The 20,050-nt window shown below is 41.7% G+C and overlaps 2 protein-coding genes across 3 annotated transcripts; one reads left to right on the forward strand and one right to left on the reverse strand.

Annotated features, from left to right (window-relative positions):
• The first annotated feature begins 24 nt into the window (after nucleotides 1-24).
• On the forward strand, nucleotides 25-15,389 carry ankar (ankyrin and armadillo repeat containing). The gene is made up of 22 exons (XM_060877092.1): nucleotides 25-735; nucleotides 1,061-1,501; nucleotides 1,870-2,033; nucleotides 3,553-3,665; nucleotides 3,752-3,932; nucleotides 4,601-4,823; nucleotides 5,782-5,983; nucleotides 6,065-6,273; nucleotides 6,969-7,073; nucleotides 7,578-7,825; nucleotides 8,287-8,455; nucleotides 8,771-9,012; nucleotides 9,299-9,452; nucleotides 10,153-10,314; nucleotides 10,408-10,514; nucleotides 10,871-10,993; nucleotides 11,149-11,307; nucleotides 11,490-11,607; nucleotides 12,979-13,088; nucleotides 13,176-13,372; nucleotides 14,093-14,139; nucleotides 15,223-15,389. Exons 1-22 carry the CDS (start codon nucleotides 159-161, stop codon nucleotides 15,387-15,389), a joined length of 4,218 nt encoding a protein of 1,405 aa, XP_060733075.1. The 5' UTR covers nucleotides 25-158.
• Nucleotides 14,005-20,017, reverse strand: osgepl1 (O-sialoglycoprotein endopeptidase-like 1). 2 transcript variants are annotated; one of them, XM_060877094.1, is made up of 7 exons: nucleotides 19,628-20,017; nucleotides 17,620-18,007; nucleotides 16,958-17,162; nucleotides 16,731-16,879; nucleotides 16,120-16,250; nucleotides 15,687-15,758; nucleotides 14,005-15,594 (listed from the first exon to the last, which is right to left on the reverse strand). In XM_060877094.1, exons 1-7 carry the CDS (start codon nucleotides 19,825-19,827, stop codon nucleotides 15,510-15,512), a joined length of 1,230 nt encoding a protein of 409 aa, XP_060733077.1. In that variant the 5' UTR covers nucleotides 19,828-20,017; the 3' UTR covers nucleotides 14,005-15,509. The 2 variants fall into 2 exon arrangements, with proteins under 2 accessions (XP_060733077.1, XP_060733078.1); XM_060877095.1 differs by having other exon boundaries at nucleotides 17,620-18,002; nucleotides 19,628-19,758.
• Nucleotides 20,018-20,050: the final 33 nt, after the last annotated feature.

Genomic DNA, 20,050 nt, shown 5'->3' on the forward strand with positions numbered 1-20,050 from the left:
GACCGTTGGAGTTTAGACTTCCGCACACGTCATGAACTGAGACTGCGGTTTAAAAAGTGAGCAACAGCGCCATCTCGTGTTCGACGTCCCCACAACGCGTCTCCTGTTGCCATGACGACGGGTTCTGTCACAAAATAATACAGATTTGTTTATTGTCGATGTACGGTTTTATAGAAGAGAAGCTAACGTACGGATCTGAGAGGATGGAGTCAGCGGTAAGTTCGGCACAAGACTTCTTTAAGAAATACGACTGGAGAGAAGTTCAGGAGCTGCTCAGTCTCACCTCCTGCAGCTGGTTGTTCGGTGGAGAGGATTTCACACAGCCTATAGAACCTCCATCTGGAATGATCAGACAAATCCAAGCTGTTTTTCAGCCCAACGCCATCATCCTGGCCCCCTGTGACTCCGGGGTGTCTATGGACTACAGAGTGGTCCATCAGATAATCCAAGAGCTCACAGTGGGAATATACTGCTTCAACCAAGTGCCGTCCATCAGCCTGGAGCCGAACCCTGATCAGAGCTCTGCGTGCCATCTGACCCCGGCCTACTGTGACACCAAGGTGGGGCAGATCCTCATAAACATCGATTACACCATGAAGGCCCTGTGGCACGGAGCGTACATCCCTAAAGAAAAACGGCCCTGCTTTCTGGAACTGTGGAGGTCCAACATGGATATGGATCCCAACAGAGTTCCTCAAGCTGAGAAAGACAAGATTGCTGAGTTTCTTGCAGCAGGTCCACAGAGATGTCTGTCTGTCTGTCTGTCTGTCTAACTTTAGGTTGAAAAAGATATCCTTGCTAAGTTTCCAATAGCAGATGCATAGTGCTATCTATCTATCTATCTATCTATCTATCTATCTATCTATCTATCTATCTATCTATCTATCTATCTATCTGTCTGTCTGTCTGTCTGTCTATCTTCTATCCATCTATCTATCTGTCTGACTGACTGGTAGGACCATTGGTTGGTAGAAGACATGGTTTATTGTTGTTTTTTAAAATTGAATGACTTCACCTCTTTCTGAAACCCGGTCTTTACCTTGTGCGCTGTTTTCCGTAGGTTTAGTGGACATCTCTGATGACCCATGTTACCAGGGCATATACGAGGATGACAAACACAACCCTGACCCAACCTACGAGCCCAACAGTGCAGAGGAGCAGAATTTCTTTGCTCAGTACACAGAAAACATCCTGCTGAAGATCACCTCGTACCTGACCAGGGTCTATCAGCATGAGAACCTCTTCATCTTTGAGGGCACATACAGCCTTTCCAACGTGGTGCGTCTGACTGAGGACACGCTGGAGCTGAACACATACCAGCGGCTGCAGCAGAGGCTCTCTCGCCACATGAGGCTGGTGAAGAAACACCTGGGATGCAAAGTGGAGCTGGCCCGCGACCTGGCCTACCTGAAGCTCATCAGCTTCCTCGTGCCTTTCCTCATTGGCCTGAGGAAGAAGATGAGGATTCCAGACTTGTCTCAAATGCTGCTGCCCTTCTCAGGTCTGGACTCATGAATCTCCTTCTACATTATATTTATAGAGGGTTGTTGAGTCAGTGGTTGAGTCACTGCTTTGTAACATTCAGATTTGAAGCTATAAAGTTTTATAAGCTTTATATATTAAGTTTTATAAAGATCTTCAGCACGTCTTTGCTGTCTCTAAACATGACAAGCTGTGTTTGAAAATGAAGTCGAAAATGAATAAAACGAATAAAACGAAAGAAAAAAGGCATAAAGCACTCCAAGATGTGTGGTTCAATAAGACAAACCTTGGCCATTATGATTTTATGGAAATAGTGACATTTTGAACAGGAAGTAGTGCGTAAACCAGGCTCACAAGTTCACAATGGTGTTTCTTTTACTTTGACAGATGACTTGCTAAAAACCGAGCGCGAGTTACCACCTCTTCTCCTCAGACCTAAATTTTCCTGTAAGCACTTCCCCTACAAACCAAACGAGTATTTCCATCTTCACGGAGGGATTGAGGTTGACGTCGGGACTCCTGAGCTGGAGCACATCACTGAGGAGATGAAGGTGAGGATGAGTCCAAAATGGACACTGAAATTTGCATAATTCTGAATGCACTCTACATAATTTAATAAACACGATTTCCCAATCCAGACTAATTTAGAAGATCTGCTACAAGCTACAACGATCAACAATATCATTTTCTCTTAAAAGCCCCGATAATTCTAGAAACAACACAATACAGTTGTATCGAACTCTTTGTGTAAGAGGGCCAGGATAAAATGTACACACAAAAATAACTGCATCTAATAGAAATTATTTGGCACGTCATACAACAATGATTGCTGGTAAATACAGAGCAAAAATTCAATTCAATTCAATTCAAGTTTATTTGTATAGCGCTTTTTACAATTGACATTGTCTTACAGCAGCTTTACAAAACATAAACATAGAACAAAAAGTTTTTATAAAGAATAATATAAAGATTAACAGGATACAAAATTCAAGATTAATATTAGCTAGACTTAGTTCACAATGTGTATGTATTTATCCCCAATGAGCAAGTCTGAGGTGACTCAGGTGACTGTGGGGAGGAAAAACTCCCTTAGATACTAAAGGAAGAAACCTTGAGAGGAACCAGACTCAAAGGGGAACCTCATCATCATATGGGTGACACCGGAGGGTGTGATTATAAAAATACAGTCAAACAAATGTTGTATAGATGCAAAAGATCACATGGAGTTCACATCTCCTCTTTAGTATCGCAGAGTCCAACTAGAGCCTTGTGTTAGAAGAATAGTTAGATACATGGGAGCTAAACCATTAAGAGCCTTGTATGTACTGTAAGTAGCAGCAGTTTGTAATCAATTCTAAACTTAACAGCTAGCCCGTGTAGAGATGATAAAATTGGGGTTATATGATCATACTTTCTTGTCCTGGTGAGAACTCTGGCAGCTGCATTCTGGACTATTTATTAAAGATGCAGAACAACCACCTAGTAATTTATTACAATAGTCCAGTCTAGAGGTCATGAATGCATGAACTAGCTTCTCAGCATCAGATGCTAGTTCATGCATTCAAGACCTCTAGACTGGACTATTGTAATGCATTACTAGGTATCTATAAATATATCCATCATACAGTGGACAATAAGACTGTATAAAACAATTTCTCTACACTAAACTTCTGGTTCTCTTTGCAGACCAGATGTTCCATGCAGCCTGAAAAACGGGGAAACAATGAGCATTGCTTTCTATGGACTAAAAGCCTTTCAAGCCTTTATTCTCTTCTCAAGATATTCTCTTCTAAACATTGTATTTTATTGTAGCACAACTTCAACTTGTTAAAGAAATGTAGTGTAACGTGATATTAATCACTTATGTGCAAATAATAATCAGCATTTGGTCCTTAGAGATCGATCGACATATGAGAAATACAATGTAGGTTCTGCTTTGCTCTGTTGTGAGATGTCACTCTGGTAGATAATCTTCTCCATAGTTTAAAACACCAGATTATCATAAAATTATGTTCACCTAAGTTATATCATATCTATCACAGTGAACAGAATTGATGTATTCTTGTCCAGGCTGCCTTCATGACTCTACAGAATCATGCAGTGAGCTATTTAAATGACCTACTACAAGATTCCACCTACAAGGATCACTATCCAATCCCCCTCAGTGAGATTGATGGAAAAAGGTTGGACTAGGACAAGCTCACTGTTCATACCTGTATCATCTGTACACGGTGTCATCCTGTACTGTAATCCTTTTCTTGTTCTGCAGCTACAGTGTGATCTCTATCGCACTGGCATCCTTTTACCCTCAACCCAGCAGTGTGCAGTGGTGGGAAGTCATGAACAAATCCATCAAAAACATGCGAGAACAGAAACTGCCCTTAACCGACTTTCAACTTTATGAGCAATTTAAGAAAACGTTTGGTTATGCCAAAGCCATACAGTGCAAGGTAAGTAATAATTAAATATAAATAAATATCTAATTTAATAAAATGGCTTCCACACACATTATTCAGAGCTGATAACATAGCACTTGACCCAGCACATCCTAATCTTTTGCAGGAAGTGTTAAAGCTGAAGCTTGTGGATCTGTACTGTGTGTGGAATGTAGATGATATGAGGCTATATTTTACATCTAAACTTTTAAGCTTTTGCAATTGTTGTTAATTGCATACACAGTCCTATAAAGAAAACTGGACAGTAGTTTAAAGAATTATCTGACTGAGCCCTCATCTGCTTTGCTTACGATTTTCTCACTATAAAGTAATTAATTTAAAATTATCTCAGTAATTAATTTAAAATGATCTCCCCTGCGACCCGGCCCCGGATAAGCGGTAGAAGATGGCTGGATGGATGGATGATCTCAGTACTAAAATCTGCTCCAGAAACGCAACATCTCTGAATAACGTGTCTTCATTTTTACTGACTTTAAAGCGACAAGATTATTATTTCTGAATTCTGAATAAGCAAAAGTGAAATTTTGGTATGAAATCTCCACTATCTACTAGTACGTCATTTCTGAATACAGTCAAGAAGTTGAGAAAGCAAAGGCAGCTAAATTTTTTATTAGTTTTGTTGTTAGTATTGTGGTTGGAGCTGATGTTCGACTTGCCCACAGAGCGTACCGTACGGACTGCGTGCAGCTGCCGAGCGAGGCCTCTCAGCGGTATTTCACACGCTAAGTCGTAAAAACCCTCTGGGCCACCTTGGAGCACTAGATGGGCGAGGCTACTCTTTACTCCACCACGCCGCTATGTGGAACCAGCCACACATTATCTACCAACTGGCAGCCGCTGGCATCAACCTTAACCAGCCATGTGTCGGGAGGTTCATTTGCTCTGGTACCCTCACCCACACACATGAGGGTCATAATCTCATAAGAGTCTCTTTATGGATGTACAGTGTTTCCTTTTGAAACAGGAAGTATCATAGGGATGTTGTTTTAGTTTGATGGATTTATTTCTATTACAGCCAATAAGATAAAGGATGGTTCGGGTGTCTTTGAATTTTTTCCTGTGTGTGTGCACTGTAGCCTCAGGTTTCCTGTTTTTTGATGTCTGGATTGGAATCTGACGTGGTCTTCTATTGGTGTAGCCCAAGCTCCAGCTTAAGTCTTTAATGTTTAGTGTTGTGAGATGATTTCCTGCTTACCACGGTTGTAAAGTGGGGTTATCTGAATTAACACAGCCTTCTTGTCAGACAGCCAGTGAGTGTAGGTGACAATTCCTGCACAAATAAATCTCAAACACTCCTTTTATAGTTTAAAAGTACAAGATGTTTATAATATCACATGGTGTTGTGTAATGCTTTGTTACAAGGCTGGTTGTTACACAAAATGAGCTAAAATTGATATATTTTAAGACTCTGCTAGAGGACATGTGTTGCATACATGTTGCATTTGGAGATTAGCTTGTCCTCCTTGTTATTTTTAATAATTTTTGTTGATATTTTTTGTGTATATATTCCATGCTACAAACTAGCTTCCAATTTATTGAGTTTAGTGGTGTTTTGGAGTAGCTAGAAAGAAAGGGAAGGAAATTTTTAGTTGTCCATTTTCTTTATTTGTACAGGTAGCTTAGCTTCTCTTTGTACAGTCTGGGTGTTCATAGTTCTGGCCAGTGGCTTTAACATTTCTTACAATATAAATGTAGTTCTTGTCAGGTCTTGCAACCATTTATTTTTCTTTTATCATCTCAATCCCCAAAACAATTATTTGCTACAGTCCTTTTAACAATGATTTTTCAGTCTCATGAAAATAAAATGTAAATTATTTTGTTTTGTTATCCACATTTCCCTCAGGACTCACACCACTGCACCTAGCTGCCCAGTGTGGCTCCCTCGAGGCCCTCAACTGCCTGATCGCTCTGCAAGTCGATTGCACGCTCGTGGACAGGAGGGGCTGGCTAGCTGTGCACTTCTCCGCCTTTTACGGCCAGGTCTCATGTGTCCAGGCCCTGTGCAGAAAGGATCCTGGATTGCTGGATATATACATATCTGCAGAGTAGGTTAAAAGATTTATTATGTCCATTTACATCAGGGTTAAGTGTTTAGGAGGAATCACAGCTAATCTGGTGTGTCATAGGTATTGCAGCACGCCGCTCTTACTCTCAGCCATGTCAGGATCTCTGGAGGTTCTGGACTACCTGCTGTCAAATGGGGCAAACTGGAGAACGACAGACAGCGAGGGCAATAACGTGGTCCAGCTGGCGGCCCTGTACTTCCACATCGACATCCTCAGGCGTTTCATTCAGCTGAATCTGGATGGCCTTCCTGTGTGGAGGATTCTTGTTGGTATGCTGAACATGACAGTACTTCTGGAGTTTGCATATAGCAGTATGCACCATTACACATTTTATTATAAATAAAACATTAGTCAGTAACATATCGAGCTTTCTGCTGGTTTCAAAGGTGACATGCTGACACAATAGAAAATACTAAGTTGTTTTTCTCTTGATTTTTTTTCTTGCTTGATACGTTACCTCAGATTTTTAGAACATAGTGGTTATAATGCTGTATGTTTGGTCCGACTGTAATAATGTTTGGTCCGACTGTTTTCACATCAACAGTCAAGGAAACAGAAGAACATTTGTTGATTGAAGGACCGCCCATTCTCAGGACATAGTCTGACAAGGTCATCCTTCCATCTGAAAGTCTTACTAGAACATCTAAACAGTGGGCATTCATTCCACTGCCTCTTCCATGCTGAACAATGCACTACCATTTAAGCTAATTCTCCTCACACAAGCTGCTTTTCAGACCAGATGGTGGTATTTTGACCCCTGTGTGAAAGAATGCAAGTAAATGCTAAGTTCTCTATTAGCATGAGCACCTAGTCCACCATCTCTTAGGCAGGCAACAAGCCCTCTACCATTTGATAACATTCCCCACACACCAGCAGTCTTTTAGACTCTGTATTGTTTAGTAGTCACTACAGAGAATGTTTATTTATAATCTGAAATGACATTTGTGTGTGTTTGTGGCTACAGAGATGTTACAGAGTCAGGAGAACAGGAGGTTAGAGATGGCTCTCAGATGCATGGAGGCTCTCTGTGTGAACGCTGACCCCTTCTGGGAGCACATCATGGATGCAGGTCATGTGGTGTTTGTTTTCAGTCGTGTAACTTGGTTTTGAACATAGTGTACATGTGTGTATATTAAACCACACATTTTATGCTTGAATAAAGGAAAACCTATTGAGGATCTTTTCCTTTTTTCCTCATAGTAAGAAAAGAAAAAGTCATTAAACAGGAACTTGTGTATATGTATATAAGCAATAGAAATTGACAGGCTGAGCTGTTAGAAAAAAGTAAATAGGAGATACTGTTACCTTACTGAAGTGAAGTGAAGTGAAGTTAATAAAACAAAAATCACAGCTCTCCATTTTGAAATTACTCAAATACTTAAAGTTTAAAACCTCCAAACAAGCTTTTTCTATAGAAACGGTGACGTATTAGAACAAGCACAATAAAAATAGTAAACCTGCGATTTAAGTAAACCTTTCTGACCAATGAGAATGTAGAGTTTTGCAGCGCTGTACTCTTTGTACAGTAACAGTGTGTAACAATGCTCAGTGTGTACTGTATGTGCTGTAACAGGTGGGATCTCAGTCTTGGTGAACATTTTGCTCAGTGGGAGGTTGTTGCTACAGCGTATGGCTGCGGCCGTGTTGTGTCACATGACGAAGAATGTCCCGGTGTGTGAGGAGATGGTGCGCTTCGGTGCTGTCCGAGTGCTCATCAATCACCTCAGCAGCCATCATCCAGAGCTTCAGTCGCGCTGCACCGTTATCCTGACAGACCTGGCTGCTCACAGCGGGACGTATCAGACTCAAATAGCAGAACTGGTGAGTCTACATCGGTACAAATTTACAGCGACACTATAAAGCAGTACTCATGGAAAAATAGCATTAACATGTTTTATAATAGGGGGCACGGTGGCTTAGTGGTTAGCACGTTTGCCTCACACCTCCAGGGTTGGGGGTTCGATTCCCACCTCCACCTTGTGTGTGTGGAGTTTGCATGTTCTCCCCTTGCCTCGGGGGTTTCCTCCGGGTACTCCGGTTTCCTCCCCCGGTCCAAAGACATGCATGGTAGGTTGATTGGCATCTCTGGAAAATTGTCCGTAGCGTGTGAGTGCGTGAGTGAATGAGTGTGTGTGTGTGCCCTTGATGGGTTGGCACTCCGTCCAGGGTGTATCCTGCCTTGATGCCCAATGACGCCTGAGATACAGGCCTACGATACTGTCTGATGAAGTATCTTTCTAATTACCATACATTTCTCTGTGTGTGTGTGTGTGTTCTATGAGGGTGGAGTCGCTCCCGTGGTACAGCTGCTGACCTCTGACCTCCAGGATGTGCTGGTGAACTCTGTGAGATGTATCCAGGCACTGTGTGCCGCTTGTCCCCAAAACCAGACCACGGTGGCACTTTGCGGAGCCGTCCCACCACTGGTCGATCTACTCACCGTGAACTCCGGTACAGTACTCACTAGAGAATAAAATTGCCATAGCAACACTCAGTAACCATTCACCTCTTTATAAAACTGATAGATCTGTATTCACTAATTATGTATGTATAATATACTAAAAATTACTTTTTTTTTATAAATAGTCTTTTTAAAGACGTTCTCCAATCTGTTTGGTCAGAAGGTGTTAGAGTTTTCCGACACTGGGGTTTGCAATTTTACTGCCTGTCTGTTAGCTTAGACAATAAAATAATACACACCTTGTATTTGATCTTGAACTTGAAGACGTGTGTGTGTGTGTGTGTGTGTGTGTGTGTGTGAGACAGAGCTACTTCAGGGTGAGGCGTGTCTGGCTCTGGCTGAGCTGGCTCGTGACCACAGGGAGAACCAGGACCTGATTGTTGGCATGTGTGCTGTGACCTCTGTGGTGCAGGTCCTGAGCTGCAGAAAGATCTCCAGCCAGGTGAAAGCCGCCAAAGCCCTGGAAGCCATAGCGCACCAGAATCCTCTCATACAGGAGCACTTTCTGAACCAATCCGCCACCAAACACCTTCTACGGCTCTTAAAGGTTAAGCGATTAACGTTTAAATTCTAATCCCATTGCTTTAAAACTGATTTATGCCAAGACGTGTTAATCCTCAGCCAGAGTTTCCAGATTCTAATACCTTAATTTAATTTATTAGGGATTTCTACATAACTGGAATAATGAAATTGAAAAAAAAAACAAAAACTAATCTGATTAAATGCAACTATGTCGATAACATTATTGCTTTTGGTTAAAAATTAATCTAATTAAATCTTGTTCTAGCAACAAATCTAATGAGTGAGAACATGTTTCTGTTCTGGTGCCACAGGTTTTTGACCAGGAGGTGAGGGAGCAGGGTGCGACGGCTCTCTGGGTCTTAGCAGGACACACACGGAAGCAGCAGAAGCACATTGCCGAGCTCATCAGCTACCGTTTCATCCTGGATCTGCTCCTGTCCACGTCGGATAAAATGCAATACGTAGGTAAGGCCGCGGGGACGGGACCGGAGAGAGCTCAGCTCGTTACAGCGTGTACTATTCCAAAATCCACAGCACATCTTTTTCTCAGCATCTGGGGCGATCATAAATTTAAAATAATTCCTTCCGAGCGAAGCTGTCGTCTCGTATGCTCTCATGAGGTTAACAAAACCGCGTGCCAAGCGCAGTAAAAACAGTCCTCGACGACATGGCGATGAAAGGTCCTGGATAAGCCATGCTGAACGTTGATCGATAGCCATTTGGCCTGAGCGTTCATCCTTCTACTGTGAGAAGGGTCACGTCCGGTGGGAAAGCGAGCGATACTTCCTGTCTCGAGATGCTACTCGTCTGCTAGACTCATAAGGCACGCAGACGTGCGCTTAGGAATAGCCGACCCCCGTCGGGACTCCGCTCCTCGTACACTGCTTCTCGCCTCTTGTTTTTGCTATCAGTGTCCATGACTTACATGACACGGTCACAGGAAGTTATTTGACTTCCAGGTTTAAACACCAGGTGCACTTCTTCGTGTCTGGCGCTCGAGTGTGACAGGTCTGTTTTAAAGCTCCCGTCGAGCATCTATTCGTCAAACTCCCTCTAGACCCTTTTCAGCCAGAGTTGTCTTCACATTCTATCTATAAAATGCAGTTTGTGAAGCAGGTCACCTGAAGGTTCTTTTTTCCTAACTATCTGGTTTTATGATTTGCAGGATGCCAGGCTGTGATAGCCCTCAGCCGAGACTGCCACGCCCATCAGAGCGGTCTGTGTCTGGAAAACGGCGTGCCGCCGCTAGTGCGACTGCTGCGTGGGTCCCGTGCTACTGAAAGCACAGTGCTCAGTGGCATCACCGCACTCAGGACCCTGTGCATTGGTAATATCTGATCAGTCTTTAAATATTACATAAAAAAAAAAATGATTCGTTTAAACATTTACAAATAAAATCGAGCTTGTTATCTGTATACAGGAGTAGCACACACTAATAACAGACACAGCCAAAATGTGATTTATGAGGAAAAAGCTGTTCCGACGTTGTTGGAGCTTCTGCAAAACCACAGATCTCTTCAGGTTAAGGTACATAAAGAGTGTGTGTGCGTGCGAGTTATTGTGAGTTACTCTTACCATGCCAGAACTCTTCTTCCTGAAGTCACATTTAGGGCTTATTTTGTTTTGTATTTTGTTGTTTTTATTTAAACGCTTTATACCTTTTCGTATATTTTTGGTTACGTTCAACGTTGTGGAATGTTTGTCTCTTATTACTTACGTTATACGTCTTTAGTGTCACTGAGAACACCAGTGAATAAAACACTGACACCGGAGACTCCTTACATTAACGCCAAATAACGTTCTAGAAAGATTATGTGTCGTGTCAGCTGTACAATCTTCAAAAGTAGAAAGTTAGCGCTTCATGTTTTATTGCACCTCACCAGGTCCAGGTCTCTCAGACTCTAGCTTGCATCTTGATGGGAAACAAGGAGCTTCAGACGACTTTCTGGGAACAAGAAAACTTCTCCTACGACGTCATCCTGGACCTGCTACAAGCCCAAGACAGAGTGACCTTACATCTTTATCCCATTTGATCCACAGTGTTATTTATTCGTCATTTATATCGTTATATTTCTGTTTGGGTTTGATTTGTCCCGACTGATTTGTAAACAGCATGCGTAGGTTCGTTTTTCAGCCTGTTTTGCGTGTGACATTTTATCAGAGCGTCTGTCTGGAGGCAGGACATGCCCTGGCGCTGTTCGCGTACAATAATCCAAAGCAGCAGGTGGCTATTAAGAAAACCGGAGGAGTTCCAGTGCAGGCATTCGAAACGTTTTTAGGTTCAGACGATGAAACCGAAAGGGCCAAAGCTGCATTTCAGGTTTGTGTAAAACAAAACAAAAAACGTTTTTCTTTGCTTTATTATCATTAGTCAAGAGTCAGGATGCTTTTATTGTCATTTCAAGCACATAGCGGAATAAAACAATGTTTCTTCAAGACCCGGTGTTACATAAAGGCACAGAAACTACACAGGGTTAATAAATAAAATAAACTGTTTTTCAGATGATTGTGCTAGCTAAAGTGATTACTCGCTCTGACCAAGTGACTCTGACTGCGAGAGGAGTCACAATTCTGGTAAAATTACTACAATCAGATAAAAACTCTACGGTGGTCATTACAGGTAAGTTAGAAACACTTATAACAGCTTATAACCTCATTAGTTTGAATATGGATTGTATTGTACACATTGTCATGTGTAAAAAAAACCCATGCTTTAAACGTCGAGTATATCGAGTGAAATTCTTCTGATGGTTAGAACAGAAACACAACGTACTGTACACAGTCGTAAAGCGACATAGTGACGACATATCGAACCCTCAGTGCTATAAATTATTTTATCGTATTATAACGTAAACACGGATGCGTGTCTAGAAGGACGACACACATCGAAGATCCTGAGCTAGTCACATATTGGCTTTACCGGAAAGTGTTACAACACAAACCCACGTCACAAACAAAATAACTCTCAAGTGTTCTGTAGTCTTATGAACAGCACCTGTATGTATTACAGTTAGGGTTGCAAAATTCCGGGAATTTTCAAGGCTGGAAACTTTCCATGGGAATTAACGGGAATATATGGGAATTAACGGGAATTTGAGAAAAAAATGCAGAGTTGCCTATAACAAATGTAGTTAAAAAAATCTTAACAGCATAATTTTGTTTAAAACAACAAGATTTAATGCAGTTTAAGTTGAATTTGTACTCTGCGTTCCTCGGTCACTTGCACACAACACACTGCTTACTGGAGGGCCATTGAGGCCAAACCCCCTGCATGTACTTGCATTCTTCCATAACATGCACAGTAATACTTTATTTTAGGGTCATTTAACTAGTTGTTTATTAGCATGAATATTAATAGAATATTTGCTATTTATTAGTACTTATTAAGCACATATTAATGCCTTATTCTGCATTACCTTATGCTGCATTCTTAATTGTACCCAATACCTAAACTTAATAACTACCTTACTAACTATTAATAAGCAGTAAATTAGGAGTGTTACACATACAGATAATTTGATGACCCTCCCCCCCCACACACACTCCCCCTGAAATAAAAAAAATCCTCTATAAAATGTTTATTACAATTATTAAGTTTATGTTTATTACAAGCATAATGTTTATTATGCTTTTGTGTTACTCAATGAAATAAGTTCTACTTACAATTAAATCAGTCAAGATGTCATTTTTTAAATTTGTAGTACCTTGCATGCACGTCTGCTTATGACCAAACAAAATGTTTATTTAGATTTGTATATGTATATATATAGTTTATATAAATTTCCAATTAATTCCCGTAAATTCCCATAAATTCCTGTACATTTCCATAAATTCCTGTAAAGTTTCCAATTCTGAATATTTCCAAAATTCCCCAGATTAAGTTCCCGCGGAAAGTTTCCGGAAATTTACCGGGAACTTTCTACCCCTTTGCAACCCTAATTACAGTACATCCTAACATTGTTTTCATGTGTGTTGCTGCACGTGGCTCCAGCGGAGTTCTTGGCCAGCCTGGCCCACACCAGAGCGGGTATCCCAGACGCAGTCGTGACTATGGGAGCGATAGAACACCTCTCTGCCCACCTGTACTCCGAGGATGAGGAGGTACACCTGATCAAATCCATCTCATTAAACCGCTTTCTGTCTTCAGAATCATTAACTGCATTGAAATGGCACTTCGTCTCCACTCAGGTACGCACGGCCTGTGCCAACGCCCTCGGGTACCTCAGCTTCAACTGCTTCGCACATCGCCTCCTGCTGGTGGAATGCAGGAAAAATCCAAGCACGTATCGAGCGCTGAAGGACTGTTTAGCTAAGGACGCCAAAATATCTCGCAAATTCACTTCTGAGTTCAAAAGACAGAGAAAACTGGGTCTTCCGTCTCTCAGGTATCGCCGCAGACGACGTCGTTCTCATTACATGTCTGCGTCTGGGTGTGGAGTGAATTTGCAGATTTTTTAGATGCTGTATTATGATGTTATTAACGAATTATATTTTTCCTGCTTAATTACAGGACTTAATTCCTAAAACGGACTAGTTTCCTATGAGCGCATGTCATAGTTACATTTTATTAAATTATCCTTAAGACCAGCTAGTTCCTGTTCTCAATAATGTTATAGCAGCTAAACAGTCTTTTATTCACTAGCCACTCAAAGTTAAAGACAAAGAAAAAAAACATGTAGCCTTTTAAGTTACCGTGAAAGACTTTTACAAATCCCTGACACTGGAGACTCCTTCCATACATGTTAAATAAGTTTCTTTATATTAATAACCAGACATCTGTGTTAAAAAAAAAAAAACAACCTCAACAACATTCAAGCCCCATCATGTGACTAAGCTGTTGCCGTAGAAACAGTAACGTATTAGACCAACCGAAACGACGGTCAGATCTGCTGCTGTTAAAAAACATCCTGACCAATCAGATGTGAGAATTCAGCTGTAGTATGCTGGTGTCATTCATAGTGTTACTGTGACGTGGTTTAAATCGTGTTGCGTAAAAAAACGTATAGAGATCGTACAGTTGTATCGCATTTAGTTTTTGTAGCTGAACATCTTTATTTAAACAATTCAGCCATTAAACATTTCTCTTTACATTATTTTCTGTACAGTTTTGAGGCAAAGTGCAGACCAACTGTCCATCTGCGCTCTAATAAAGGTACGTAAGGACTTCACCATTGTTTAGACACATCTACGCTCATCCAGATTGATCTTTAACCCCGGGTTCTCTTCAGTCTAACCCCTGCTTTTACCCCCTGGGGTAGATGAAGGTTTCACACGTGTGTATATAGAAGCAGGGTTATGAAACATGTCTTTTCCTGGGGTTATGAAACTCTGCTCTGAAGCAGGATCAGTGTTTTACTCCACATCACGGTGACAAACGTGTACAGTGTGAAACAACACGCTGCTAGAAGGTTATGGCTTGTTGCTTAGCAACAGAAACACAATCAGAAAATGAAGCTCGTATCAGGTGAAAACCAGGACGTAGCTGAACAACACCGAACACAAACGGCTGTGTAGATAGAGTCAGGAGGCAAAACACTGAATATCATGGAAGTGAGGGGGGAAATACGTCACGCTGAGAAATTAGAGGAAGAACAAACTTCAAAAGAACAAGAAAGATGAGAAAGATGTGAAAGATAACAGAACCTGCTCGGGTGCAGAAGCACAGACCTGAACTTTTAGCTAACTGATGTGAACGTGTGAGACGAGCCGTTATTTAAAGTTATAGCTGTTATTTATTTATTTCACACGAGGATTTATCCAATCAGGGTCGTTGATATTCAGATATGCAAATTAGAAGAAGGTTAAGGCGGAGTTTAGGAAAGTACAGTGTGAAACCTCAGATTATGAAGAACCAGGATTCAGTGTTAACCCCAGGGAAAGTAGGAGCAGTGTGAAACCTCAGACTATACAACCCAGGGGTGTGTTTAGAGTTCACTAGGACCAGGGGAAATATTTCAGCTGTGAAAAGCACTTCAGTTGGTGTTTGTGTTTCTTTGTTCTCATTTTATCACTTCATTTTAACATTTTTAAATCAGTCCCAGTAATGAAGATCCTTCTGTTCATCCACAAGACCCGTATATTTCTGAATCGTACTACAGGGATCACCGTGTGAGCGTTTCCAGGATTCCCAGTTGACCATGTGTTTAAAATTGAACCACTTCCTCGTTGATTGTATTTAAAAGGAGCTTTAGCTTTAGAGATTTCACGTCTTATATTTCCTCACGTCTCTTTCCAGATGCACAGAAGAGAAGCAACACGTCCAACAGCACTGATGGAACCCGCCAGGCTCCGGAGCCGCATCCCCGCAGGAGCAGGACGGCCGATCCTGGAGCCCTGACTCGCGCCAGAGAGTTCTCCTGTGCTTTAGATCTGGAAACACTGAGCCTCAATAATGACATGTGACTGTTCTCAGATCAGTGACTCCAGCCTGAGGACAACTCATCACAGCCAAGCTACAGCACAATCTACTCTTTATTTCCTCATTTTATTTACTAATGTACATTGTTAAATCCTCTAAAAACTCTAGCTTTTTATCTTGAGTTTTAACGCAGGAAGCTTGATGGTAGCGTCCCTCACCTCAGCAGAGATATCTCTGCCCAGAGGAGCTCTGAGAGAAAACAGAGAGGACACGCGGTCAGGTGAATAAAATGACAAGCATCAGCTTCATGGGTCAATGACAGAAATGTGTCCTGGACTCACCTGGGCTCATAGACGACCTCCTGAGTGTGTGACACAACCCCTTTTTCCGCCTTTAATCTCTCCACACCATTCCTGAAGACAAACGTAGTGATTTTTTTAAAGGTGCGCTTTGTCATATTTAAGTGTTTCTAGGCTTTAATAAAAGCAATAAAAAGCGAACAGATTTTACTTCACTACACTTTTATCCATATGTCTTAATGCTGAGGTCATATACCGAGCTTCCCGACTTTCCGATTAGGAATTCCGATTCAAAATTAATTTTCTCTACAAGCGTTCATGTAGAGAAACATAGTGATGCTCACTACTGTAACCCTGACACCGTACCATGCTGTCAGGAAGAGTGAACTGAATGTTACAAATAGCCCCTTTAATGTGATATTACATTATTACAGTGAGTAACCATGTAGAAGACTTTCTCTCTCTCTCTCCGTACCATGCGATCATCACTCCGTTATCCGTGCAGAATTTAGCCGGAGGACAGAGTAACTGAATGTCTGTAGCGTCAGTGACGATCCTCAGTGTCTCTCTGATGTATTCATTGCTTGCTACTCCTCCGGATACGACCTGCAGGGGGCAGCATGCACGAGAGAGAGAGAGAGAGAGAGAGAGAGAGAGAGAGAGAGAGAGAGAGAGAGAGAGAGAGAGAGAGAGAGAGAGAGAGAGAGAGAGAGAGAGAGAGCGAGATAGAGAGAGAGAGAGAGAGAGAAGATGGTGAAAGAGAGAGAGAGAGAGAGTGAGAGAGAGAGAGAGAAGGTGGTGAGAGAGAGAGAGAGAGAGAGAGAGAGAGAGAGAGAGAGAGAGAGAGAGAGAGAAGGTGGTAAGAGAGAGAGAGGGAGAGAGAGAGAGAAGGTGGTGAGAGAGAGAGAGAGAGAGGGGAAGAGGGAGAGAGAGAGGGGGGAAGAGGGAGAGAGAGAGGGAGAGAAAGAGACAGACAGAGATTAACAAAGGCTTTGCCAAATTCTGTGACATTCTGATGTGCTTAAAGGAATCTGGGGTTGTTTTAAGTGACATCTCAGTGTGAACATTGATGTGTGGTGAATTTACCAGCGTCGGGTTGTTTTGGGGTAAAAGGCCACGAGCTCTGCAGAATAAAACGGCTCTGTGTGTGCGTTTGGCGATGTGGGATGCGACGGTGTGCTGCGCTGCTGCAGCGATGTCCTGCACACAGGAGAGTAACTGCCCCGGCTCGATGCCTGCAGAAACACAGCATCAGTACCACCCCCGAGAAACTGCCCCTGCACTCGCAGACAAGATGAACAGAGGATAATTACCCTCCTGCTTTTCTTTCTTCTTTATAGCCATGGCCACTTGATTGCGAATGCCAGCAAAGGAGAAGTTGCAGTCGTAGTGTTGACCCATCGGCGGTTTAAACCCGAACCGCAGACGATCGCCTTCTTTCGCTAAAACCTCGATCGCTTGTCCGCCGCTCAGACCGTGACACTTCGGGTGCTTCACCAGAGACAGACGTCTCGCCACCTGCGTCAAAAAAAAGTCAGTCAGACTAAACACAACAGAACTGAACAGAATTTCACAGCATTGTTGAATTCTGGACTCTGATTGGTCTGAAGGTGATGATTCGTTTTCACTGATACGCCGGCGTTTTAACAGTAACAGATCGTTCACACCTTTTTGTTTAGTGTCGCTGGAACCAGAAAGAAAATGTGACATGAAAGAAGTGTGTGTGTGTGTGTGTGTGTGTGTGTGTGTGTGTGTGTGTGTGTGTGTGTGTGTATGTCTGTGTGCGCCATCATTTTTATCATGCCATCAGTGAGATCTCATGAACAGTTTTGAGTTGCTGATGTCTATTTTTGTCAAATAATAATATTAACAACAACAACAACAACAACAACAACAACAACAATAATAATAACAATAACTGGCATTGTAGCTTGGCGCAACCATGCCTTGGCATTTGGACTGGTGTCTCTAATACCTTATCCAAAGTGTCTCCTGGAGCCTCGTCTAGTGTTTGGCCCAACAGTAAGAAATCGTCGATGCCTCTCGCCAGCGCCAGGAGAGAATGACCTCCTGACACGAGCAGCACCAGAAACGGGAACTCCACGTGCTGGAGCATCCTGACAGTCAGAGCGTGGGCCTCCATGTGATGGATGGGGATGAAAGGCTTTTCGTATTGTCTAACGAAATTCAGGCTGAAGTGTAAGCCAACGCCGAGGCTCAGCGCCAGACCCGGTTTGACCGTCGTGGCCACGGCGGCGAGTTCACGCGCCATAACGCCGCTCCTGTCCAGAGCCTCCTGCACCACTCTGCTAATGTTCTCTCGATGGAGGCGCTGGGCGACGGGCGGAATGATGCCTCCTGCTCTGAGAAAAGACAAAGAGCGCCATTAAAACAGAAGCCGGAACAGAAGAAGAGGCTTAAAAGCTCAATCAAGCTTTAATAGATCACAAGAGACTCACATCACTGAGAGAAACACAAACATCACCAGCTTTCTTCTCATTCCTGACACATCACTCTCGCATAAAACTAAATGTGCTTCGATCTCAGACCAGATGGATACTTTTTAGAAATCAGGGCCCGTATTCATAAAGAGTCTAATAATGATCTCAGAGAGCTCGTAATTCAGCTTAAAAATGTCTAACTGTGAATCTTATCTTAAGAGTGAATCAGGACCTTAGAGAAACTCTGAACAAGGAAAATACAAAACTGGTTGTCCAATAAAAAAAATAAAATAAAATCTGTTTTATAAATCTCTATTATAAACCTTCACTTTGTCTCAATGTTCAGATATTTGAGACTACATCGTGTAGGGATTACGTTGGTGACTGATCATATTAGAGATGTTCTAACATCTGTATGTTATAAATGTAATGTAAATGTAATGTAAATGTAAATGTAAACATCTTTGACACAGAGCAGAAATGTCACAGAGACAAATTCTATCATTTCTGCTGCTGTGGGATTTCAGCTCTGTTTCAGAGATGTTCGAGTATCACTAAATGACACGGTGGCAGAATTTCTCTATATATAATTTCTGCACCGTTATACATGAACACGTACGCAAAGGAGTTTAATAAAAGCGTGCAATCGTTAATTTCACATTCACTTAAAGTAACGAGGCGTTAGCATTAGCGTTTATGTCAAAAGGTGAAGCTGAAACGTTTTTGATGTCTCCAGGACAGACGAGGTTATGTTTCTTTTTTCTCTGTAACATTATACATTATACAGTATTATACTTTTTTAATTTCAAGAGACAAAAAAAAGAAAGGCTGGTGAGAGGACGAGTGTGTAACGAAAAACAGAAAAAAAACTATGATTTAAAAAATAATGTTTATACTCAGCTCCTTTTGTCAGTACGGTTATGAAATAAAGCAAATATCGCCTCAGTTTTGGTGTCCAAAACAAAAAGAAAAAGTTTTAGGTCTTAACCCACAGTCTTAACATTTTAACTCTTTACTTCTACAAATGATTCTTTAGATGTTTTTTACTTCTTAATATTGAAGCATCAGATAAGCGGTAGAAGATGAATGAATATTGAAGCACGAAGTCTTACATTCCGCCGTTTGTGTTCAGGAACACCACAGAATTATAATGAGTTATATATTATATAATATAAAAAGTAATAATCTTGACGTGCATAAAATTAAAACAGTTTAGAATTGAAGAAAAGACATAAAAAAAAAACCCACAAGTGCTCATTAAAGAATGGACCAAAAGTGAACATTTAAACACTTTGGGATTTTGTGTACAAAGATGTAGATTTAAACAAAAGAGTTTAAGGCTATAAAAGCGTACAGAGCCTCAGATATGAGGATAATGTGAAGGGTTTATGTGATGTTACATCTCAGGCGAAGGTCTAACTGATCTGGACCTGGTTTATATTTGATATCATCCTTAAATCGATTTGATTCCCTGTGAATGTAGACGCTCTGTGTATGAACCGGTTCAGGTGTAAACAGGTGTAAATAAATCCGGATCTTTACTTCACATGCACTTGTTTCTGTGAGTGTAAAGACTCTCCGCGGATCTCCCCAGTCTCGTCCACCACAGCAGCTCCTGTCTCATCACAGCTCGTCTCGATGCCCAACACCACCATGGGTCTGATCTGAGAAGCGCTTCTGCACGTGTTAAATCCAGTTAACGCGCATGCGCAGTGCACTGATCCGAGTCTACGTACAAACATAATGCAAGTAAACAAAATAACCGACTACACTACTAAACTACACGGACGTTTTAAGCATTCGTATCAAAAATAATTTCACTGCTCATCGTCCTGTCACGGAAACACGGATATTTGTCTACACGCACAAGAATTACGTTATAAACTCAACGCAAATGACCGCTGTATTTCAGACCGAAGTCGTCCTTTAAGCTTTTCCCACTCGTATTCATACTAATCCCGCCTC

This window comes from Tachysurus vachellii, chromosome 8 (genome assembly GCF_030014155.1).
Source record: "Tachysurus vachellii isolate PV-2020 chromosome 8, HZAU_Pvac_v1, whole genome shotgun sequence".
Lineage (NCBI taxonomy): Eukaryota > Metazoa > Chordata > Actinopteri > Siluriformes > Bagridae > Tachysurus > Tachysurus vachellii.